Below are 24,601 nucleotides of genomic sequence, written 5' to 3'. Positions count from 1 at the left end.
ATTTCAACCAATAGCCTGCTGGTATATATATATGCGTTTTTAAGGGGACCTGCTGATACAGTGTGTACCCTGATTGGTTTGACAGATAGCAGTAACGATTAAGATTTAGAAGCAGGCCCTAGCAACAGCACATATGACCCAGCCCAGTAATCGCTCATTGGTTTGTAGAGACGTTCTTTGGTCGCTGATTGGATAACGGAAATGTAGTGGACGCGGCTTGCCTCCTAGCGTCTGGTCACGGAATGCCAAGACAGAGAAGGAAGCTGTTGGCCTTTCAGTGCGGCGGGCCGTCGAAGGACTTATATAAAGCGCCCCCTGTATGTATTTATGTTAAGACCACTTGCCCTGCTCGTATTTACTAATACGCCGTAAATCAAAACTGAAACATTGAAACTGAAAGTAGCATTCTTGCCTGTGTTTGTTCTTAATGCAGCATCGTGGATAAAAAGTACCACAAAAAGCTCTGCGTGAGTTATATAGGATGTTTTAATATATTCGACATACGTAATTTTCAGTAACTTCTAGATATATTATTCACAACAATCAAGTTTTAGGCAAGTGCAATGGTTCAGACAATGCCGAAATGCCAGGAGGTAAGGAGAGGCATGGATGAAATAGAATAAGTTTTTTTATTTTCTTTGTACAACATACAATGAACTTGAAAGACGGAAACTCTCAGCAGACAGGCTGTGTGGCAGGACCAGTTCTGTAAAGTAATGTTTCTCAACCTTTTTTGCACCGCGACCCAATTTTTACCATGCCAGCCCTGTTGTGACCCTATATGAAGTACAGCCATAAATTAATGCTATGATCAAACACACAGTGCACTCTGCAATTTACATCATTCAATGTCTATTGCGCAAATCTGATTGGTTGTGCACTGAATTTTAAATTGTGGTTTGGTTTCTTGGATTGGTTGAGTGTTCAGTAGTTTTGTGTTAAGCATTTGCAGACCCAAGACCCATATATAGGTTAATTCTAGGATTGGGGCTGGGAAATTTAATCGTGGATCAGCACAGGAGCTTGCTGGCTTTAAAATGCTTACATTTCCAACTCTGCCTCGCGACCCTTTCAGATCTTGCCACGACCACAATTTGCGTCGGGACCCATGGGTTGAGATTTGCTGCGCTGTGCGGGTATATACAGAAAACCCTGTGACGTAAAGGAGTGCAGCGCGCAGGTATCTACAGAGAAGCCCTGTGCCGTGAAGGAGTGCGCCGTGCGGGTATATACAGAAAAGCCCTATGTTTGCTTTATCAAAATAGATCAAAAGAATGCAGAAACTGAGCAAATGAGCTGTGAGCCATTTTATCTGACAACTGAAACTGGGCATTCCTCAAAACAGAACTGCTGTACAGTACATGACTACACTTATGTGTCTTATGTTTCATCGTGGTCCAGGGGGAATGACTTCTTGTATCACTCTATACTTGTGTATGGCTGGCACGACAATAAAATCCCACTTGATTTTACTTGACTATTTTTGCACTAATTTTAGACTCCTTTTGTGTAACCCAATAGGTTTGGAGCTGGTACAATCTTGAAGAGCCTTCTCTCCCAAACATCCCCAGTCTCTCCCAATCATCCACAGTCTCTCCCACTCTCCCCCAGTCGCTCCCAGTGCTAAATTACAATGAGATCCCCAGTGGTGCGTATCCTGATTCCTGTTCATCTCCCTCCCGCCATGTTTACAATAGAATAGCCGTCTTTGTTTTTTACAACCTTTCATTAAGGCTTGTTTTTTGCCTCTTAATGTTTACTGCCCCCCTAGGACAAATTCTTACAGTATGACAGTCCCTAATTAGAATAAATGTGCTGAAATGTCTTGCCCTCTACATGTGTTATCTGCTTACATGACACTGCTAAATGCCCTCTTTTTACCAATAAGGAGAGTTCCTCCGGCAAGCTAGCCTGTTAGCACATTTTAGCATGCATTTACTGGCTCTCACTCTAACACAGGGCTGAAGTGAGGCCAGGGTGCTCCTGGAAAGAGATGTTTCTTAGCAGAACTGCTGCACTTTACTCTGCTAACCATGAGGCTGCCCAACATGGCGGCGAAATGGAAAGACGGTGGACTCTGATAAAATCTGAAAAAGATATTTGCAGGGGTGTCAGTGGAGCATGGAGACCCTGCAGATTCCAGGGGACAGTGCTTGACAGGAGCCTTTGAATACATAAAATTATATGTAAACTTGGGTGGGGGGGGGACAAGGTGACATTTTGTCAGGAAAAACTAACGATCTTTTTTATAGTGTAAGGTTCCATTGATAATTGTGATGTGAGGGGCTCCTTTCATCAGAATTAGGATATAATTTGCCAATAATATGCCAATGTACTTGGACCTCCCTCTTTGGGACACGGCAACCCACAGAGCAGTACTTCCTGTGCTGTGCACCAGTATGACATCACAGTGGGACGGCCTCCCCGCAGACCTCACAGCCTCGCGGCAGGTCCACCGCTCCTTCTTATCATGCTGCAGAGCTAAAGGTCTCACATTGGCTGTCATGTGCCCTGTGACAGAAAGTCACCCTCTGCTTGAGTATGAGTTGCTGGCATGAGCAGCCTTTGGAGGCCTCAGTTTGGCCCTGATTTTAAGACTCTGTGCATTTACACAAGTGTCCAGCTCCTGTACTGCTGTATGTCTTACTGGAAGGCTTCAGCAGGCCAGTTTATGGGTCATTGTGGGAGAGCGCCGCTCAACAGATAAGACTCTGCAGGTCTGTAAAGCAAAATCATTTTCAGCTGAATCCAAGGTTAAATCGCCCTGCACAACAGCTCCAGAAGAACCAAGCGCACGTGGCATGGTAAGTGCCCAGCGCTGGCAACCTGCAAGCTCACTGCTTTCTGCATCATGAAGAATCTGCCCCCCTTTGCTGATCACCTGCATGGCTGTGCACATTTAAGCCCCCTCATAGAGACCCAATGCACCAGCCTGTCATCCTTTCTCTTTGTAGATCATCCGAAAGTGAAGGTTTCATCCCTGTGAAGCAACCCAATACTTAGTCACATGGTCAGATATGTAAATAAAGGTATGTGCACATGTGACGTGTTTACACACACTGAACTGTCATGAACGCATGTCCTATTGCTGCTATGGAGGCAGCCAAAAGCATCGGGTGGGGGGGCGTCATGTCAGCTGGCTGATGGGTGGAGGGATCCCCCCCCCCAGCTGGGGGAGTGCATTGACAGGCAAGTACGGTGAATGGCTCAGGCCTGTGAGGAACATCAGGCAACGCAGAACCAGCTAGCATCAGAGTGGAGAGGCTTGGGCTGAGCTCCAGTGGACTATAGGATCGTGTGTTTAGTAAGTAATGCCAGTGAAAGCAGGAGACATGGTGCCATCAGAAAGTACACCATGATACGGTGAGAGCTGAAGCAGCAGGCCGCTAACTGCCAGTAGCATTTGCACACCACAGAGGATCTGATCACGACATTGGAGATTCATCACTCTGAGAAAACTAGGCTCACTGAAACCACACATGCCCCCCCCAACCCCACAACCCGTGGCTCAGCCCACACAGCTGTTTCTCATCAGTTACCCTCAGCGCTGACCTACATTCGACTGCTTATCTCCAAACTCACAGGCAAACTCTGGCTCCTGTGACCCCCACGGGAAGCTCCTCATCTCCAAAGCCCCCATCAAGCGACTGCTGGAGACATTTGCCATGGCGCCCTTCTCTGCTTCCTTCCTGTCAAACGTTCCCTGGGCTCCCCTTTGACTCCTGCCTTATCCAATCATGCCGCTGACTGCCTTTGCAAAGGCCCGTGGGGCTGGCTGTTTGCCCCTGACCTGCCAGTGGCTGTGTCCCTGCACTCCTACTTCGTTGTCTATATGACACAGGACAGAGCCAGGACAGAAAGCTTCTGTTGAGTAAACCGTCTTGTGGTGTAGTGGCACCAGACCACTACACTGTATGGGGAGAGGTGCCTTTTGGAAGGACAAGGTTTTCATAATTGAAAGAAAACCAAAGGAAGCCACATTCATCCTCAGAATTTGTTTACAGCTCAGTAACAGTTGTAAAGATGAAATATTTGAACCATGCATGTGTAAGCTCGTCGCATGGAAAGCCGCTGCAGCCCTGTAACATATATGTATCTCTCCCTGATGCCTTTGGCTGCTCGTCGCATGGAAAGCCGCTGCAGCCCTGTGACACACATACATCTCTGTGAAGCAGTACTTCCCCTCTCGGCCGCCTCTGGTCTGCGTGTTGCATGATCACTCCAAGGTGAACACACCCACACATTTCCTCACTCTGCAGCTGATCTAGCTCTCAGCTGCCCAGCTGCAGCCCCTCCCCGCAGCAAGGCGCTCGCTGCCAAGCCAATTGTGGGCATGAGCAGCACCTGGCACAGCCCATGTGGCACCCTGGGTAAGCTTCACCGCTACGCCTCCCCGTCTCAGGCAAAGGAATTGACACCCTATCTAAATAAACAGCTGCCACAGTTACCTAATGGGTCAGCCGGCCCGAGGGCGTGAGCAGAGTGAGCAGGGGTAAGAGCCTGAAATGCAAACAAAGACTAGTAGAGGAGGTTCTGGTGACGAGGGAGGTAAAACACTGGCCTGCCCAATCAGAGGCCATGCTGCAAGGCACGCTTGAGGATAGAGTCGCCAATCAGTGAAGGGTTCAGTGAAGGGACGAATCAAAATCACCCTTATTTCGGGATGTCCCGGACAATTCGGGACGGTTGGCAACCCTACTTGAGGATGTGCAGTGAGCCGTGTTCTGGATCACTTAAACCAGCATCGGTGAGTTTAGAGAAGTAGCTGTTAGCTTCGTTAGCTAGCGGGCCAGATCATCCCTTCCATCACCTTTCGGACATTTTCTAATCAAAAACCATGTGATGACAACTCTATTCGGGATGCAGTGAACAGCTGCAACACTGCACTCAGCATCTACTGCATATTTCATTCTTTCTATATTGGTTGCTTTCCTACTTTTCATGCTGCACCTTCATTTACTACATTGTTAACCCAATAAGAGCTCATCGCTACTCATTTACTGTATGTATCACATATAATGTGATACATATAATGTGATATCATATCCTTTGCACCTATCTACTTCATTGCCTGATGCCACATTCATATTAACCCGTATATAAATCTGTACATGTATAATTCACACTTTCTGTATAGATCATTGTATTGCTTTATTTATTTACATGATTTTTCTAATTCTATTTTACATTACTCTTACATATGGCATTGAATTATTTGCAGATCTCAGGAGCGTTACAGGGTTACGTTTCGTTACATGTTACGTGTGTAACTGTTTATGTGACAAGTAAAGCTCTCAAATCTTGATGAATAAAATAATATTTCTTGTTATAAAACCAATAAATTTGTTTATTACAGAATTAAGCAGGGTGGCACGGTGGTGCAGTGGTTCCTGCTGCTGCCTCACAGCGAGAAGATGCTGGGTTTGCTCCCCAGGTTGCGTGAAGGTCCTTTCTGCGTGGAGTTCGCACGCTCTCCCCGTGTTTGCGTGGGCTTCTGCCGGGGACTCTGGTTTCCTCCCACAGTCCAAAAGTGTGCAGGGCAGGTTGATTGGCAAGTCTAAATTGGCCCTGTGAGTGTGAGAGCAGGTATACCTTACCTTATAGGGACATAATGTCCCCACAACGTGAATGAGCGGTCCCCATAAAGATGTGTTTACCCGACGCGTGTGTGTGTGTGTATGCGCCCTGAGGTGTGTTGGCGTCTGCCCAGGGTTGGTTCCCTCCTGCGCCCCTTGTTCCTGGGATAGGCTCCGGACCCCCCCATGACCCCATTTGGGATTAAGCAGTTATGGTGATGGATGGATGATTTAAGCAAATGTCCCAAGACTTTCTGTGAGCCCTTTATATGAAAGGGAATGGATTCAGTAAAGCACTGAAGCTTCACCTTGTCATTCCTGCCTTCACATTCCTGATTTCATTGCCAGCCTATGACTGTCACTTGACTTGGTTTCCAAACAAGGGCCTAGCACCTGTGTTTTATAAGCCAATAGAGCTCATCTCTGCCCCAAGGCTGTACATTGCTCTGCTGCCTCAGCAGCATTTTCCTCATTGCTCTGTTGCCTCAGCAGCATTTATCTCATTAGTCTGCTGCCTCAGCAGTGTTTTCCTCATTAGTCTGCTGCCTTAGCAGCATTTTTCTTATTAATCTGCTGCCTCAGCAGCGTTTTCCTCATTACTCTGCTACTGAGGCAGCATTTTCCTCTTTAATCTGCTGCCTCAGCAGCATTTTCCTCATTGCTCTGTTGCCTCCGCAGTATTTCTCTCATTAGTCTGCTGCCTCAGCAGTGTTTTCCTCATTAGTCTGCTGCCTTAGTAGCATTTTTCTTATTAATCTGCTGCCTCAGCAGCGTTTTCCTCATTACTATGCTACTGAGGCAGTATTTTCCTCTTTAATCTGCTGCCTCAGCAGCATTTTCCTCATTGCTCTGTTGCCTCAGCAGTATTTATCTCATTAGTCTGCTGCCTCAGCAGTGTTTTCCTCATTAGTCTGCTGCCTCAGCAGCATTTATCTCATTAGTCTGCTGCCTCAGCAGCATCTTCCTCATTCTGCTGCCTCAGCAGCATTTTTCTAATTGATCTGCTGCCTCAGCATTTTCCTCAGTACTCTGCTGCCTCAGCAGCATCTTCCTCATTCTGCTGCCTCAGCAGCATTTTTCTAATTGATCTGCTGCCTCAGCATTTTCCTCATTACTCTTCTGCCTCAGCAATGTTTTCTTCATTACTCCGCTGCCTCAGCAGCATTTTCCTCATTCAATCCGAGTGTGGAGAGAGCATGGCTATGAGATGCCAATCAGACACCTGTGGTATGACTGGACCTCAGCTACAGCTCTAGGTCATGCCAGAGTATTGTCCCTGTATGAGGCAGTGATTCTACATTGATAGAATACGACACTTGAATACAGTATTAAACACGCAGGCTACCTTTAATGTATACTGAGAAAAGTAATGTTTTGCTGTTCGGGAAGTTAAACCAGCAACCTTTCAGTCACAAGCACACTGCCCCAAAATTAGAATTTGATGCCAGCAACATGTTTCAAAAAAGTTTGGAGAAGGGCAAATTTACCACGGCGTTGCATCACCTCTTCTTTTAACGACACTCTGTAAACGTTTGGGAACTGAGGAGATCAGTTGCTGGGGTTTTGAAAGTAAAATGCTCTTCCATTCTTGCCTGATATAGGATTTCAACTGCTCAACAGTTCTGGGTCTCCTTTGTCGTATTTTTCGTTTCTTGATGCGGCAAATGATTTCAATGGGTCTCAGGTCTGGACTAAAGGCAGGTCAGTCTACATCGTACATGGAGGAAGTTGCAAGACTCTCTGCCTGGTATAAGTGCAATAACCTCTCTCGCTTAATGTTGATAAGACAAAAGAGATGATTACAGACTTAAGGAAAACAAACGCTCTCCATCCACTTCTAATCATTGAAGGCGCCGCTGTAGAGAGGGTCAAAAGCACCAAGTTCCTGGGTGTCCACATCACGGAGAACCTTACTTGGTCCCTCAATTCTGCCTCTTTAGCCAAAAGTTTGCGGCAGTGCCTGCATTTTTCACGGATACTGAAGAGAGCCAGACTCCCCTCTCCAATCGTCAGTACATTCTATATGGGAACTATTGAAAATCTGCTCTCCAGCTGCATCACTGTCTGGTACGGGAACTGCAAGGTTTCAGACTGCAACACACTGCAGTGGATAGTGAGGGTAGCTGAGAAGGTCATCAGGGTGCCTCTACTTCCCCTGAAGGACATCTCCCACAACCGCTGCTTTCCCAGAGCCACTAACATCATCGAAGACCAATTCCACCCACTACATGGACTGTTTTCTCTTATGCCATCTGGTAAATGGTAACGAAGCATGCGGGCTGGTAACACCAGACTGTGTAAAAGCTTCACACCATTAGCTATCAGAATTCGCACTCACACATTCATGTTAAAATTTTGCCTAGCCAAATGCCATTCTAGAACACTACCTCACCATATGGTTCCCAATAATTCCATTATAATTTCTATGGCACTTGCACGTTACCTGCAACACTCAATAAGAGCTGCTATAATTTCAGTTTGTCCAATGACTGATGACTGATGTCCAGCATGCTCTTCATCATGCTGGTTACATTTAAAACGTGTGTACAGCAAGCTGTATATATCGTGTACTGTTACACTGTTTAGTGTTGCTTTTGTCCTTGTGCACATTGTGTCTTGTTATAAGCTGTTGCATGTTGCATCACGGTCCTTGGAGAAATGTCTCATCTCACGATATACATGTACACAGCTGCTGCTGGCAATAAAGTACCTCGAACCTTGAACCTAAACTTGTAATATTTGCAGAGGGCATTGTTTTGCTGAAATATACAAGGCTTTCTCTGAAAAGACATTGTCTGGATGGCAGCATATGTTGCACCATAACCTGTATATATCGTTCAGCATTAATGGTGCCTTCCCAGATGTGCCAGCTACCCGAGCCATGGGCACTAATGCACCCCCATACCATCACGGATGCTGCCCATTGATGACAAGCTGGATGGTCCTTCTCCTCATTACTCTGCTGCCTCAGCAGCTGCTTCCGTTTCTGGATCAGGTTTAGACCTGGTTTCTTCTCTGCATAGTAGAGTTTCATCCTGCATTTGTGGATGCAGCGATGAACTGTGTTCACAGACAGTGCTTTTCGGAAGTGTTCCTGAGCCCATGCAGTGATTTCCACTATAGATTCGTGTCAGTTTTTAATGCAGTGCCACCTGAGGACCACAAGATCACAGCTACCCAATACTGGTCTTCAGCCTCGTCCCTTGTGTGCAGAGATTTCTCTAAATTCTTTGAATCTTTGAATGATAGATACCATAAATTATGAAATTCCCGAATTCTTTGCAATATTACTTTGAGGAACATTATTCTAAAGCTGTAGCACTATTTGTTCACACAGACATTCACAGAGTGGTGAACCTCTCCCCATCTTCACTGCACAGAGTGGTGAACCTCTCCCCATCTTCACTGCACAGAGTGGTGAACCTCTCCCCATCTTCACTGCACAGAGTGGTGAACCTCCCCCCATCTTCACTGCACAGAGTGGTGAACCTCCCCCCATCTTCACTGCACAGAGTGGTGAACCTCTCCCCATCTTCACTGCACAGAGACTCTGCCTCTCTGGGAAGCTCTTTTTATACCCAATCATCTTGCTGACCTGTTGGTAATTAACCTAATTAGTTGCGAGATATTCAACCAGGTGTTTTGTTTTAGCATTACACAACTTTTCCGGTATTTTCTTGCCCCTGTCTCAGGTTTTTTTAAACATGTTGCTGGTATCAAATTCAAACTAAGCATATTGTAATGGTTAGGTAGGTGATGTCATAGGTGCAATTCACCTATGGGAGTCTGGTTATGGTTCAACCACATGGTGGTTTTTATTTCATCCATACCACGCTAGTCACTCTGCTTACACCTAATACACACACGCACACACACTGTTTACCACAATTAAAATTTAACACTACACATGACATTACTTACAGCACAATGACACTGCAGTACATGACAGATATAGGGGACTATTTACATTATTACAGGTTGGAACTGGTCCAACCTGTCTTGCTGCCCAACACGTACCTCCAGTGCTACAATATATTTGTCATAAAACAATAAATTTTATCAGTTTCGACATGTGATGTTGTCTTTGTTTTATCTTCAATTAAACATGGATTTATAAGATTTGCAAACCAATGCATTTTGTTTAATTTACATTTCACACAGCGTCCCAACATTTTTGGGAACAGGGTTGTAATTGAAAAGGGTTTAAGAATGTAAAAATGTTAACTAGGATTGATGCATGACCGTGATCCTGAACACGGAATGGTTCAGACCAAAATAACAAGCACAGGAAGTCCCTGTGCACTGGAAAAATACATCAAAATAAATAAAAAATAAGAATAGGTTCCGTTTGGCTTTTCCCAATGATCTGATGACATCTAGTGGTGAAATATAAAATCAAACAAAATTGCTACCTACATGAATAAAACTGACAGCACGGAGGAAACAACGGCGTTACGGTTTGCAGACCTCTTAGATATACCAGGACAATGATAGGAATGCTGAAACATCACACGTACATTTAACAACATGTTTTAAGATGATCCAGAAACACTCGTTTAAGGTTAACTGAGGCAAAATGGAAACCTGTCCTGTGGTCTGATGAATCAAAATGTCAAATTCTTTTTGGAAATCATGGACACAGCATCCTGCATGTTAGAGAGGAGAAGGACCATTCAGCTTGTTATCAGCGGACAGTTCAAAACCCAGTGTCCGTGATGGTATGGGGGTAGTACCCATGTCTCGGGTAGCTTGCACATCTGGGAAGGCACCATTAATGCTGAACAATATATACAGGTTTTAGAGCAACATATGCTGCCATACACACAATGTCTTTTTCAGAGAAGGCCTTGTGTATTTCAGCAAGACAATACTAAATCGCATTCTTCGTGTATTACAGCAGAATGGCTCCACAGTAGAAGAGTCCGGGTGCTAGATGGCCTGCCTGCAGTCCAAACCTGTCACCCTTTGAAAACATTTGGCACTTCAGGGAATAAAAATTCGACAATGGTTGAGCAGCTGAAATCAAATATCAAGCAAGAATGAGACAACATTTAACTTTCAAAACTCAAGCAACTGGTCTCCTCAGTTCCCAAACGTTTACAGAGTGCTGTTTAGAGAAGAGGTGATGCAACACAGTGGTAAATATGCCCCGTCCCAACTTTATAAAAACATGTTGCTGATATCAAATTCAAATTAAACATTTATTTGTCATCAAATAATAAATAGTCTCAGTTTCAACATTTAATTTGTTGTCTTGGTTCTATTTCAATTAAATACGGGTTTAAAGAATTAGCAAATCAATGTATAATGTTTTTATTTGCATTTTACACAGCATCCCAACTCTTTTGGAAATGGGGTTGTATCTGTCTGTCCGTCCGCCCGCCCGCCCCGCGGTTAAGCGTATCACCTGTGGCCAGTGGCCTGATCTATGAAGCGGGGTTACTGGCTTATCGGGGTAACTGGTCGGATTTAAGGTACCACACTGGGCAAAATATAAGTGAGCGAATATGAAGACCATTTAAACTGTGGTACCTTAAATCCGACAAGTAACCCCGATAAGCCATGAGGGGTAAATTATACAATAATACAGTTCCTAATTTCTAATAATACAGTGTCTAACCTAATGCAGACGATAGACATGGGAACCGATACAAGGCCGGCAGGATGGGGTGATCTCACTCCATGCAGTTGGGAGAAATCAGGACCTGACAGCAAGCGAGCAGGTCAGGATGACCTCGTACCAGACAGCAGGAAGACAGGAACCCATCATATAACCGATGCTTCTTTTAACTTTTGCTTAACATAAAGGGGGGTAACATGTACTCACTGACTAACTAGAGCAAATGTCAAAATATGTTGTAGTCACGTAGATGGAAAACTACAGAAAAGGGGGGGGGCACACCCCAAAAGGCCTATAAAGGGACAGAGCTGTTACCTATGGTTCGAGCTTCTTCCTGTACATGCTGAATGTATGTCAGATGGTCGCTCCCAGATTATAATCTGTCAGAGAATAAACTGGTGACTTGCAACTACTCCTCGACTGTGCTGTGAATCTCTTCTCATCAACGGACCCGGCAGAGTTTGACTCCAACAGCCACTAACCCCGCTTCATAGTACAGGCCACAGGCCTTCTCTCACCCTGGTTTGCCTAAATTACATCATCACAACAATTCCCGGCCTGCAGATTTAAACTCGCCTCAGAAGCCCAGCGTTCGAGTCATTGATTGGCTGTTGCCCTGCTGTCCGACGCCGACGAGCCAATCGGAGTAGGCTACGCTGATGTACTGTTGACTTCAGTTATTTACCGTCCGTAATCCTTAAAAAGACAAGACGCTTCGCGGCCGGAGCCGACGTTCACGGCGGGGGTCATGGCGCGATGCTTGGCCACCCTCGCTGGTCCGGTTCCCGGCCCTCGAACTGCCGGACCGTTCAGCAAACACCAGGACATGTGAGATCGGAGAAGAGGAGTCCGCTTCGGACGGAAATGGCGGACGCTTTGGGTTAAAGCCGGCTTTGAGTCTAGGAGTGATGGGTGCGCACAGTTAGCGCCGCATGCTTATTTTATTTTCACCTGAAGCTTTTATTGTGGTGGTTTACGAGGCCGGGACGCTGGGACGGATTACCGACTAGGCGGTGATGATTCGGAGGTAAATAGGAGATATACGCGCTATACCCGGCGAATTGGCTGTTTTGTACCATCTAATCCAGGAACGACACTGTATTGTATGAATGCATTTAATGTGTGTCACCACAAAAGCACCACGCTTATTTCTTTTGAAAATGGAGTTACATTTTGCATGTGGAACATGCAGGCTAACACTGGGCTTCGTTATATCAGACTGATCATAATAAATCTCTGCAATAAATCTGAATCGATCATGCACGTCATGTGTATAAGTCGTGTGGCGCAATCCGACAAAACCCCAACAGTTAGTTTAGTATTTAATGCATGAGGTTTGGATTATAATTGCATTATAGTTGCAACGCAGTACATTTCTCACTGTGCTTTTAACCGTACATGCGTGTCACTGTGAATGTCAATGTGCGCACATTTTGCGTATGACTAGGACGCTGTTCATGTCCACTTTCAAATACTGTACCTATTACTGTTCATGGTGGTGTGCAAGCTACTGTATGTTTCATTGTACCTTGTAATTTACATATTGATGTGTGTATGTCACTGTGCGTGTTGCTGTGTACATCAACGTTCATGCCCCTATGAGAGTCACTGTATGCTTTTGACTGTGTTACTGCACATGCCACTGTGTGTATCCCTGCATATGTCACTGTGGGTGTCATGTCACTGTGTGAGTGACTGCACATGTCACTGTGTCACTCTGCATATTACTGAATATCACTGTGTATGTCACTGCACATGGCAGATTCCACATATTACTGAATGTCACTGTATGTCACTGCAGATGTCACTGTTTTTCTCTGTTCATATCGCTGAATATGTCACTGTGTCACTCCACATATTACTGAATATGTCACTGTGTCACTCCACATATTACTGAATATGTCACTGTGTATGTCACTGCACATGTCACTGTGTGAATGATTACACATGGCGCTGCATATTTCACTGTGTGTCATTGCACATGTCAGTGTTTACGTCACTGTGTGTGTCACTATACATGTCACTGTGTCACCAGACATATTGCATGTCACTGCATGTGTCAGTGTTTATGTCACTTTATGTCTGTGTGTGTTTGTGTGTGTGTATGTGTGTGTGTGTGTGTGTGTGTTTGTGTGTGTGTGTGTGTGTGTGTCACCATGTTTTTCCACACCAAAACAGCTGTGGATGCTGCAGCCATCATGTCATATGTATATGAGGCCTGTGCTCAAACAAACTTCAGAGTTCTGTAAGCTCAAGGCAGATGCACTGTGATATTTTTTCTGGTTTTAGGTTGGGGTTGCTATACAGTATACAGTCTGGCTGCAGAAACATGTGAAAGTGCACATGAGCCCTTTACAGCATCTCTGTGTGACTCACACACTGGAGGTAAATGCTCTCTGTTCACAACATTTTGTTTGTCTGCCATGCTAATCTCATGGGACACTTCTTTAAAAATGAATTAAGGAATTATAGGCTTTATAATATGATATTCCACACCGTGATCTTTCATGCCAACATCAACAAATGACAGCACCCTCTGCTGAATTATGGCCACTTCACCGTTTCATTTAGTGCACAGGAAAGAGCACCCCCTATTGGCACACCTGTCTCATCTTTTAATTAAAAATACACATTTGCTTAATTAACATGAGGCAGTAAGGGCAGGGTAGTTTCTGGGTGTGTTGATTCCTTTGGTTTTTAAAAATCTCCTTGATACCCCAGACTAGCTATGGTCATGTAGGGTAGTTTATTTGCATTTAAAGTGATTTGATTCATGCTTCTGGGTGAACATCATATTGGTTGTTTTAGATTCAGTTCTTAAATGCACTTAATGCAGAAAATTATGAAAAATTAGTTACATGTTACTGGTATCTATATAGGTATTTCTATATATGGTTGAAGAGATAGTATGCTCTTCCCATGTTGTGTATGTTCTGGATTTATCTTGCAATCTAAAATCATGCAGTTAGGTAAGTGCCTGTGTGTGCCTTGTGTTGGACTGGCATCCCATCCTGCCCTGTGCCCTGTAATCGACTGGAATCCCATCCTGCCCCGTGCCCTGTAATCGACTGGAATCCCATCCTGCCCCGTGCCCTGTAATCGACTGGAATCCCATCCTGCCCCGTGCCCTGTAATCGACTGGCATCCCATCCTGCCCTGTGCCCTGTAATCGACTGGAATCCCATCATGCCCTGTGCCCTGTAATGGACTGGCATCCCTTCCTGTCTTGTGCCCTGTAATTGACTGGTATTCCATTCTGCCCTATACCCTATGCTGCCTGGCATAGGCTCCAGGCTCCACTGTGACCTGTGTGTTTTTTTTTTTGTCATTTTATACATTACAATTGCTCAGATGTGTCTGATATAATTATTTAGTTACATATAATAAAATAAAGCAATGATTTTCAAAATTGTAAGATGCAAATAGTGGCATCATGTATTCTGTTATTTACCATGTAATCTTATTTGACTTGGATCCAAAGGGCTGCCTCACTGTGGGTGTGGAGGATTCTGGAGGTTTCTGTTTGGACAGAGGAGGCTGTCAGCGCTTGTCCCCTATCCGTGTCACTGTAGGGGGAACAAAGGCTGTCACTTTGTGCCCTGGAGGGGCAGCTAACAATGGCGCCATTAGGGACGGCGGGCAGCTGTCACGTAGCCGTGGAGTTCAGCGCGGCATGATGCTTCTGGCAGTCGCCACCCGCTGCCCGTCCGCATGCTGCGCTTTCCTGGAGTTTCAGTTCATGGCTTCAGGGGTTATTTCCTCACACGCTCCTCAGGGTGCAACTTAGTAGCTTGTTTCATCTTTTACGGAGTGACGTTCCTCGTCAATCATGCATCTCTCTTTGACTGCAGATGGGAGTATCACCTACGGACCCTGATATGACCGCCCGTGACCAGGTAAGGAACGCCCACATCTTTTCTGGTAGAGTTGCAGTTGCAGGGTTGTGTTGGCATTTGCCTGATGAATCCTGACTGGCCTTGGTCCTGCTGTGCTCCTTCTCAGGGGGTGAAGCACCCGTCTCCTGGCAGCCTGCCGGTCATCGCCAGCCCAAAGTACTGCCCTGGGGACCCCAGTGGCGGCGGCTACCTATGTGAATCGGGCCACTGCTGTGGGGAGACAGGCTGCTGTACCTACTACTACGAGCTGTGGTGTAAGTGAGGGGATGCCCTAGTTATCGGGCCAAGTCGGGACCGTAAGTCGAGGGACACCCCATGTTAGCGGGCCGAGTCGAGGCTGTAAATTGGGATGGCCCGTGTTATCGGGCTGGGTTGAGGCTGTCAGTCAAAGGACCAAGTCAGGGCTATAAGTCAGGGGACAACCCATGTTCGCAAGCCAGGTCGGGGCTGTATGCAAGAGACGCCCTATGTTATTGGGACGGGACGGGGCTGTCAGTCAGGGGACACCTTGTGTTATTGGGTTAGGCTGTAATGTTCTGCATTATCAGGCCAGGTCAAGGCTATAAGTCAAGGGATGCCCTGTGTTTTCAGGCTGTGTCAGGGCTGTAAGTCAGGGGACGCCCTGTGTTATTGGCCTGAGTCGGGGTTGTAAGTCAGGGGACGCCCTGTGTTATTGGGCCATGTTGGGGCTATAAGTAAGAGGATGCCCTGTGTTTTCAGGCTGGGTTAGGAGTGTAAGTCAGGGGACACCCTGTGCTATTGGGTTACACTATAATGTTCTGCATTATCAGGCCAGGTAAAGGCTATAAGTCAAGGGATGCCCTGTGTTTTCAGGCTGGGTCAGGGCAGTAAGTCAGGGGATGCCCTGTGTTATTGGCCTGAGTCGGGGCTGTAAGTCAGGGGATGCCCTGTGTTATTGGCCTGAGTCGGGGCTGTAAGTCAGGGGACGCCCTGTGTTATTGGGCCATGTTGGGGCTATAAGTAAGAGGATGCCCTGTGTTATTGGCCTGAGTCGGGACTGTAAGTCAGGGGATGCCCTGTGTTATTGGGCCATGTTGGGGCTATAAGTCAGGGGATGTCCTGTGTTATTGGGCTATGTTGGTGCTATAAGTCAGGGGATGCCCTGTGTTATTGGGCCATGTTGGGGCTATAAGTCAGGGGATGCCCTGTCTTATTGGGCCATGTCGGGGCTGTAAGTCAGGGGACGCCCTGTGTTATTGGGCCATGTCGGGGCTATATGTCAGGGGATGCCCTGTGTTATTGGGCCATGTCGGGGCTATAAGTCAGGGGACGCCCTGTGTTATTGGGCCATGTTGGGGCTATAAGTCAGGGTACGCCCTGTGTTATTTGGCCATGTCGGGCCTATAAGTCAGGGGACGCCCTGTGTTATCAGGCTGGGTTGTGGCTGTCAGTCAGAGGATGCTCTGCATTATCGGGCTGGGTTGGGGTTGTAAGTCAGGAGATGCCCTGCATTAGTAGGCAAGATCAGGACTGCCAGTTAGGGGACACCCTTTGTTAGCAGGCCGTGGCGGGGCTGTAAGTCAGGGGACACCCCGTGTTATCAAGCCGGGTTGGGGCTATAAGTCAGCGGATGCCCTGCATTAGCAGGCAGGATCGGAGTTGCCAGTCAGGGGATACCCTGCGTTAGTGGGCCGGGGCAGGGCTGTAAGTCAGGGGACACCCTGCATTAGGGGGCCAGGTTAGGGCTGTGTGTCCTGGGTAATGTAGTTTGGGATCTAGGTCTGAATTAATAGCTATTTACTCTGACCTCCATACCATACTTCAAATGTAACACATTACACAGCACAAGACTCACCTAAGGAGACTTCCCATAGACCCGGTTGAGTGCCAGTTACTTCTGTCTTCATTTCCCATGTCCAAAATGCCATACTTCCAAGAGAAAATTTTCTGCCACCACTGACACTCGCGAGTTATTCTCCAGTTTCATTGCCCTCCTTAACCCTCCCCCCCATCCACCACCCTGTCTGCCGATGACTTTGCCGCTTTCTTCTATGAGGTGGCAGCTATTGACAGCCAGATCTCCGCACCCTCCACCCACATGGATCTCTCCTCCTTTTTCCTCATTCACTCCCCACTCCACCCACTGGATACTATCCCCTCCCAAGGTCATCTCTGCTACACTTACCCACTTGATAAACTCATCTCTTTTGATCGACACATTCCTTGTTGAGTTTAAGCAGGCTCAGGTAACATCACTGCTTAAAAAATGCTCACTCAATCCTTCATGGTTTTAGAACTAGTCTCCCTCCTCTCATTTGTTCATAACTCTTGAATGTGCTGTCCTCAGGCGAATCTCTTACTTTTTCACTAAAGAATATCTTTCTGGACCCTTTTCCGTCTGGTTTCAGACTAGACACTCGACTGTTGTGGAAACTCGGAGAGCTTCAAGAGCTGTATCCCAGTCATCTGTCCTGATCCTACTATACCTGTCTGTAGCTTTTGATACAGTTAATCACCATATCCTCCTGGCGAATCTTTCTCAGCTTGGCATCACAGGGATTGCCCGATGCTGATTTGATTCATACCTCAGACAGATCATTTCAAGTGCCTTAGGGTACAGATGTATCTAAGTCACATCAGGTAACAACTGGTGTTCCCCAAGGCTTTGTCCTTGGTCCTCTCCTCTTCTGTATTTTACATTACCTCTAGGTTAGAACATCCAGTCACATGGCTTCTCCTAGCACTACTACAACAATGACATCCAGATATACTTGATCTTCTCTCTGGATGACACCACAGTCTCTGCTTAGATCTCTGCATGCCAAGCAGAAACCGCACCCTGGATGAGGGACTATCACCTCCATCGTAACTTCTCCAAGACTGAGCTTCTTGTTTTCTCTGCCAGCCCTACCATCCACCATGACATCGCTGTTCAGCTTGGATCATCCACACTGTCTCCATCAAGGTCTGCCAGGAACCTAGGGGTAATAATAGACGACCTGCTGTCCTTTGCTGAGCACATAACAGCTTACCCTGTGTAACATTAGCCTTTTCTGTCTCAGTATGCAACTCAGCTTCTAGTCCAAGTACTCGTTACTTCATGACTTGACTACTGCAACTCTGTATTGCCAGGTCTACCAGCTTGTGCGATCAGACTACTGAAGACGATTCAAAATGCAGCAGCATGTCTAGTATACAGTCAGCCCAAGTGTTCCCATGTCATACTCCTCCTATCTATCTTTTGTGGCTTCCTATCGATGCTCACATCAAATTCAATCTTTGGTGCTGACTTACAGGTCTATTAATGGACAGGCACCCAACTCCATCAAGAGGTTCCTCTCGGCTTATGTACCTCCTTGCCCCCTTTGGTCAGCAAACTATCGCTGCTTTTAGCTCCCATCACCGTGTGAGAAGTGTCACTCCAGACTGGTTCATTTGTGTGGTTCCCTGATGGTGGAATGAGTTTACGAACCATCTCCCTCTTTACCTCCAAGAAACGCCTTAAGATCCATCTGTTCCATGAATTCCTCTACTAGCCTGATTGTTCATTGAATATTCTGATGTTGCATGTACTAGCCTTTAGACAGTCTTATTAGGTTCTTGTTTTTATTTTTATCTTGTTAATTGTTTTGCATAGTTGTGTAGCTGTTTGGGTTACTTCTGCTCCAACAACTGCTTCCCCTTATACCGGGGGATTCACTGTAAGCTCTGCCTAGCTACACTTGTATCTAGTGGATTCCTTGACAGCATGAATGTTTGCACTGTGCTATCGCCTTGAACAAAAGCATCTGCCAAATACGTAAATGTAAATGGAGCAGGAACCTGGAGTAGGTTCTTCTGCTGATTAGGTGCTCAGCTTGTGTGGCATCCCGCAGGGTTCTGGCTGCTCTGGACCGTGCTGATCCTGTTCAGCTGCTGCTGCGCATACCGGCACCGGCGGGCCAAACTGCGGGTACAGCAACAGCAGCGGCAGCGAGAGATCAATCTGATGGCGTACCATGGCGCCCGCAGCCACCCGGCCTCCATGCTGGACCTCAGTACGCAGACCGTCCCTGGCCGTCGCATGGAGATGCTCATGTCTCCCTGTCTGAAATGTGCTGAGGGGTTGAGACACAAATGTGGCCTTTTGTGTCAGCAGGTTTCCTGGCCTCCTTCAAGCTACCGTCCTATGAGGAGGTGGCGGCACAACCCCGGACGCCCCCCCCACCATACAGCACAGTATTCGCACTGCACGGGGGCCGGCACGGTGAGCGCGCTGGACCCAGTGGTCTGGCATCCTCCCAGAGTTCGGATAACTACACCAGCTGCTCCTGCGAGTCCTGCTCCAGCGTGTCAGCCAGCAGCAGCTCCATGTCCATGCAGGCGACGTATGAGACCAACACCAGCAATGCCAGCACGCCGGGGGAGACGGACGAGTCTCGGGCCCCCAGCGCTGACACGGCTCGGCCTGCAACAGCATCCCCACCACCCCTGCCCCCTCCCACCCTCACACCCCCACAGGTGGCAGAGCAGAGTGAGCGAGATTCCCCCATAGAGCAGGCCCCATGCGAGCAAGCCTCCCCAGAGCGCAGCCTGTCCCCGCCCAAGCGCACCCTGTTCTCCTCAACTGTGGACTTCTTCGAGCCAGATACCAGTCACACATCTGACGCCGAGGAGGAGGACAGCCACGCCGAGGGTGGCCACTTCCGGCACCGGCTGCTGACGGGTGACTCAGGCATCGAGGTGTGCCGATGCAAGGTAGAGAGCGATGACGAGGATGAGGAGGCAGGGGCTGGTGGAAACACAGAGGCTGGTGAGGGCATTGCCTCCATCCACGACAGCGCCGACTGCACGGGTCGCGCTGAGGTCACCTGCGGGACAAAGGCAGAGGAGGGAGGTGCTGTCTGTGGCAGTGTGAGCCTTGGCTGTGTCGATGATGCTGTCATCGCCGTGGAGTCCATGTAGGCTGAGGATGGTGAGGTGGGACTAACATCCTCCAAAGAGAAGGCGACTTAGCGAGGAAACCCAGGGAGCCTTATAACTCCCAGGCGACCTGCCGTAGCACTTTTCCGAGTGTGACTCAGAACAAACAGGAGTCTTGAAGGGCAGTAAATGCAGGTGCTCCTTTTCGGTGGTCAGCACGTGTCGCCCTCTGGTTTTCTCACCAAACCACGACAGCAAGCTGCCATGATGCACTTCTGCATCGCCTGGGCTGCTCACTGAAATACTAACTAATAGTGTTACAAAGGCAATAATAATGGTGATGGTGGTACGCTACCAGGGGGGTGCCAACAATGTTATTTACTGCAGCCGTTAGGACCTCATAGTAAGGAGACTGAGGAGGGAGCGTTGAAAACTGCTGTAGTGGCTGTCAAAGTAGTGGAGATACTGAAGCCTGCTCTATCTCTTCCCAAAGCAAGAGACAAGACTTTAAGTGCTCCTTTTGAACCCTGAAGGACACTTTGGTCTTGAGCTGTGAAGTGATGCCCTCCCCCAGTGCCGCATTTCTGCCAGACCCCTGTTCTGTGACCTGGGTGCCACCCACCCCTCCCTCCCCTTTGGAAAGAGCTGTCCTTAGATGATTTCTGGGCAGGCTGCTGTTAGTGCTGCTTAACTGTTTTTACTAACACTGCCAGGGGTGTCCTCTTTGAGGGAAGCAGCCAGATGCTCCTCGTGGTCTCCTTACATGTTTCTGTTTAGGTCCGTGGTGAAGATGTGATTTAGAGCATGTTCATAGCATGGGCTCTGGTCTGACCAGGTTAACCATGCTGAGCCACGGTCACTTACCAGGCATTGGTTAAGGAGTCTCTCCTACCTTGGTCCTTAACTGCTGCACTTCCTGTCCTGCCTGTGGGCCTTCGCAGGGTTGATGATGGACCTGATCTCTGATTGACCATGTTTCAAAGTCATTCTTTATGTCACTGCAATATTACTGTCTGTGTGTATCTGCACGAGGTTCCACCTCCTCAAGCTATTAACTGCTGTTCCTACTGAGTAATGCTGTATGAATGATTGATGTACTCTTCGAAACTCTTAGATGGCAGCTTATACTGTATGGACATGTCCTTATTCCCACACCAGGACACACATGGATGGCGTGACTAGTGACGTGTATCTAGCTAACCGTGTGACCGATCCCACTGCCTCTGTACATGTTTCACAAGTGCTCCATACAGCAGTTTGACAACAATTTGACATGAATGAAAGCAGCAGGAGCAGAAATGAGATTGCCCTCTTACCCTGTTAAGGTGACTCACTTTGTGTTGGCATAAGTTAGACCTCTGGAGATGTTAGGTGCTATCAACTGAAAGGCACTTACCACCACGTGCAGCCACACTGACCCTTGCTAAGATTTCCTTTTTTAAATGTTTTGCCAGCTGTGTGTCACAGAGGGTAAACAGAGAGTCTTGCTGATGGGACAGGGTGGTACAAGCCAGCCTGTGACTGACGCGAGACCAGCTCTAAGAGGCACGAGGGATGACGCATCGGTGGGGAGAGTGAAAACGCTGACCATGTGCTCCCCACACCCCAGTTCCCCCCCCCCCCCCCTCCTATTCACTCTCTCAGAAATTCCAATACAGGCTGCTGTTCACGGTCCTGGAAGGGCATAATTTGTACAGGTTTAAGCCCACGTCTGTGTGCTGCTGAAAGAGCGAGTAAATACAGATTGTAACTGCCAGGACCATGAACAAGGGTCTACAGTTCTCAGGAAAATCCTGAGGTTCTGTCATCACTGGAGGAACTCAGGGGAACCAAGAAATGCTGGTCCTGGAGAGGAGTCCATGTTCTGACTAAATACGTACTCCCACCCGGAGAACGTTCTCTTAAAGATCTCTGCTGATCCCTATCAATGGCACCTGATGTTTTTGATTGAATCCTGCTCTGTCCTCCCCCTCTCCGCTGGTCCTCAGCACTGGCCCCTTGTCCTTTAACTGATTCCTGCACTGTCCTCCCCCTCTCCGCTGGTCCTCAGCACTGGCCCCTTGTCCTTTAACTGATTCCTGCACTGTCCCCCCCCTCTCTGCTGGTCCTCAGCACTGGCCCCTTGTCCTTTAACTGATTCCTGCACTGTCCTCCCCCTCTCTGCTGGTCCTCAGCACTGGCCCCTTGTCCTTTAACTGATTCCTGCACTGCCCCCCCCCCCCTCTCTGCTGGTCCTCAGTACTGGCCCCTTGTCCTTTAACTGATTCCTGCACTGCCCCCCCCCCCCTCTCTGCTGGTCCTCAGCACTGGCCCCTTGTCCTTTAACTGATTCCTGCACTGTCCCCCCCCCCTCTCTGCTGGTCCTCAGCACTGGCCCCTTGTCCTTTAACTGATTCCTGCACTGTCCTCCCCCTCTCTGCTGGTCCTCAGCACTGGCCCCATGTCCTTTAACTGATTCCTGCACTGTCCTCCCCCTCTCTGCTGGTCCTCAGCACTGGCCCCTTGTCCTTTAACTGATTCCTGCACTGTCCTCCCCCTCTCTGCTGGTCCTCAGCACTGGCCCCTTGTCCTTTAACTGATTCCTGCACTGTCCCCCCCCCCTCTCTGCTGGTCCTCAGCACTGGCCCCTTGTCCTTTAACTGATTCCTGCACTGTCCTCCCCCTCTCTGCTGGTCCTCAGCACTGGCCCCATGTCCTTTAACTGATTCCTGCACTGTCCTCCCCCTCTCTGCTGGTCCTCAGCACTGGCCCCTTGTCCTTTAACTGATTCCTGCACTGTCCTCCCCCTCTCTGCTGGTCCTCAGCACTGGCCCCTTGTCCTGTAACTGATTCCTGCACTGTCCTCCCCCTCTCTGCTGGTCCTCAGCACTGGCCCCTTGTCCTTTAACTGATTCCTGCACTGTCCTCCCCCTCTCTGCTGGTCCTCAGCACTGGCCCCTTGTCCTGTAACTGATTCCTGCACTGTCCTCCCCCTCTCTGCTGGTCCTCAGCACTGGCCCCTTGTCCTCTTACTGATTCCTGCACTGTCCTCCCCTCTCTGCTGGTCCCCATCACTAGAATCTGATCTTTTGACTGATTCCTGCTCTGTCCTCTTCCTCTCCGCTGATCCCCATCAATGGCACTGTCCTTCCCCCCTCCTGATCCACAGTAAAATGGTGCATGTGTGAGAGAGAGCTGAGCCAGTTTGCTGCTTCTGTCAGGTTGTCACCGTCTCTTCGTGGTGCAGTAAGCAGGATGTGACACTGAATCCCACTCTCAAGCATTACCTCTCAGTCACTTACTCAGAGATCTCCCAGCTAGCGTGGGAGCATAATCTTCTCATTATGTAAATATCTGAAATTGGATGAAGAGATGTGAAGCTCACCTTGCAAGATATTCATTCTGTGTCTTCAAACGCTTCATATTTGTCTGTGTAACACGTCACTCCAGAAGTGAGAGGCCAACATTAAAATTGATAATGTTCAAACATGATCTTATCTGAATACCTAGAAACTCTAAGCATAAAATCATTTGTCTCATGCATAGTTACACTTGGAGCATTATGGGTTCATCTGTGTTAGATGTGTGCATCTTTCAGAAATTATGTTCTGTTTGACCCTTGCTGTGGCTTGTCTCTAAAGGCTGTTTGAATGTATTTGGGGACATTTAAAATTGATGCCAGTCACCTGGTCACCAGGCAGCTGCTGTCACCACTGCTCCATGGTGACACACTAATGAGGCTCCCTGGTTACGCATCACTCATTGTCATAAACCTTACGGCCCATATTTACATGACTTTACAAAACTGTAATTTCACATGGTTTTCACTGGTGGGGCTGAATGACTGTATTTGACTTGATTTTTTTTATTCTCAGGAAGAGTGTTTTGGGTGTCTGCTTTAGGTAGCATGTGTCTGAGAGAGTGATGAAGGCCTCTGGCCATGGTCTTCATTAGGTCGCTGTTATATGAAGACGGGTCTTCTGTAAATCGTGCCCATGCATGGCTCGAGGACACATCTAACATATTGGCATTTCCTCATTGCTTAATCATTTCAACTGTAGGTGTTTTTTGGAATTTTTGGAACAAACGCCCATGTTATTTATGATGTTTACTGTTACCTCCTAACTCAATAAATTCTAAAAAGCCGAGCTAGCCTTGGTTTCTGTGTGTCTCTTAACTCCACTGGTGTACACCAATTGCACTACATGTTCTGACCAGCAAATAAAGTCACCTATACCCTAAAAATAGTCCATGTCCAAGGATATATTAGAAAATAAGCTAGCACACAGAATGCAGAAGAAATGGGCAGAGATAAAGCCCTGAATAACTTTGATAAGGGCAAATCATTATGGCCAGACTACTGGGTCAGAGCATCTCCGAAACTGAAAGGCTTGTGGGGGGCTCACAGTCAGTCCTGGTGAGTGTCTACCAACAGTCGGAGGTGGAAATCTCAGATCCAGAAAGTAAAAATCCAGACCAAGATTTTGTTTCAATCAACCATGTGATGTGAATGAAGGCTATCCTGTGTGGAACAAAGCAACAGAAGGACTACGGTGGCACAAATGGCAGATAATTTTAATGATGGCTACAGAAGTAATGTACCACAGGAGTAAGGTTTCAGAGTAGTGATGTATCACAACACACAGGGCACTGAGCCCTCCCGCGTA

The 24,601-nt window shown here is 47.6% G+C and overlaps 1 protein-coding gene and 1 long non-coding RNA gene across 7 annotated transcripts; both read left to right on the top strand.

Annotated features, from left to right (window-relative positions):
• Positions 1-68: 68 nt before the first annotated feature.
• On the top strand, positions 69-2,801 carry LOC111859286 (uncharacterized). 2 transcript variants are annotated; one of them, XR_002841789.2, is made up of 4 exons: positions 69-317; positions 1,076-1,180; positions 1,522-1,648; positions 2,754-2,801. It is a non-coding gene; the product is annotated as an uncharacterized lncRNA (long non-coding RNA). The 2 variants fall into 2 exon arrangements; XR_002841788.2 differs by lacking the exon at positions 2,754-2,801 and having other exon boundaries at positions 1,522-1,956.
• Positions 2,802-11,825: 9,024 nt separating this feature from the next.
• LOC111859284 (uncharacterized) lies at positions 11,826-24,082 on the top strand. Of its 5 annotated transcripts, none has more exons than XM_072697787.1 (6): positions 11,826-12,108; positions 13,486-13,581; positions 15,048-15,092; positions 15,199-15,346; positions 18,929-19,090; positions 19,189-24,082. In XM_072697787.1, the coding sequence occupies exons 2-6, from the start codon at positions 13,540-13,542 to the stop codon at positions 19,995-19,997; spliced, it is 1,206 nt and encodes a 401-aa protein (XP_072553888.1). In that variant the 5' UTR covers positions 11,826-12,108; positions 13,486-13,539; the 3' UTR covers positions 19,998-24,082. The 5 variants fall into 5 exon arrangements, with proteins under 5 accessions (XP_072553888.1, XP_023697582.2, XP_072553887.1 ...); XM_023841814.2 differs by having other exon boundaries at positions 11,826-12,223; positions 19,192-24,082; XM_072697786.1 differs by having other exon boundaries at positions 11,826-12,223.
• The last annotated feature ends 519 nt before the right edge of the window (positions 24,083-24,601 follow it).

The sequence above is a fragment of the Paramormyrops kingsleyae genome, chromosome 12 (assembly GCF_048594095.1).
Source record: "Paramormyrops kingsleyae isolate MSU_618 chromosome 12, PKINGS_0.4, whole genome shotgun sequence".
In the NCBI taxonomy this organism is placed as follows: Eukaryota; Metazoa; Chordata; class Actinopteri; order Osteoglossiformes; family Mormyridae; genus Paramormyrops; species Paramormyrops kingsleyae.
This window is presented reverse-complemented; position numbering and strand designations above follow the sequence as displayed.

Coding starts and splice junctions, on each gene's coding strand:
- LOC111859284 (XM_072697787.1), top strand. CDS start 13,540: ATGAGCCCTTTACAGCATCTCTGTGTGACTCACACACTGGAG. Junction 15,347..18,928: donor CTACTACTACGAGCTGTGGT/GTAAGTGAGGGG, acceptor GGCATCCCGCAG/GGTTCTGGCTGCTCTGGACC. Junction 19,091..19,188: donor GGCCTCCATGCTGGACCTCA/GTACGCAGACCG, acceptor CTTTTGTGTCAG/CAGGTTTCCTGGCCTCCTTC.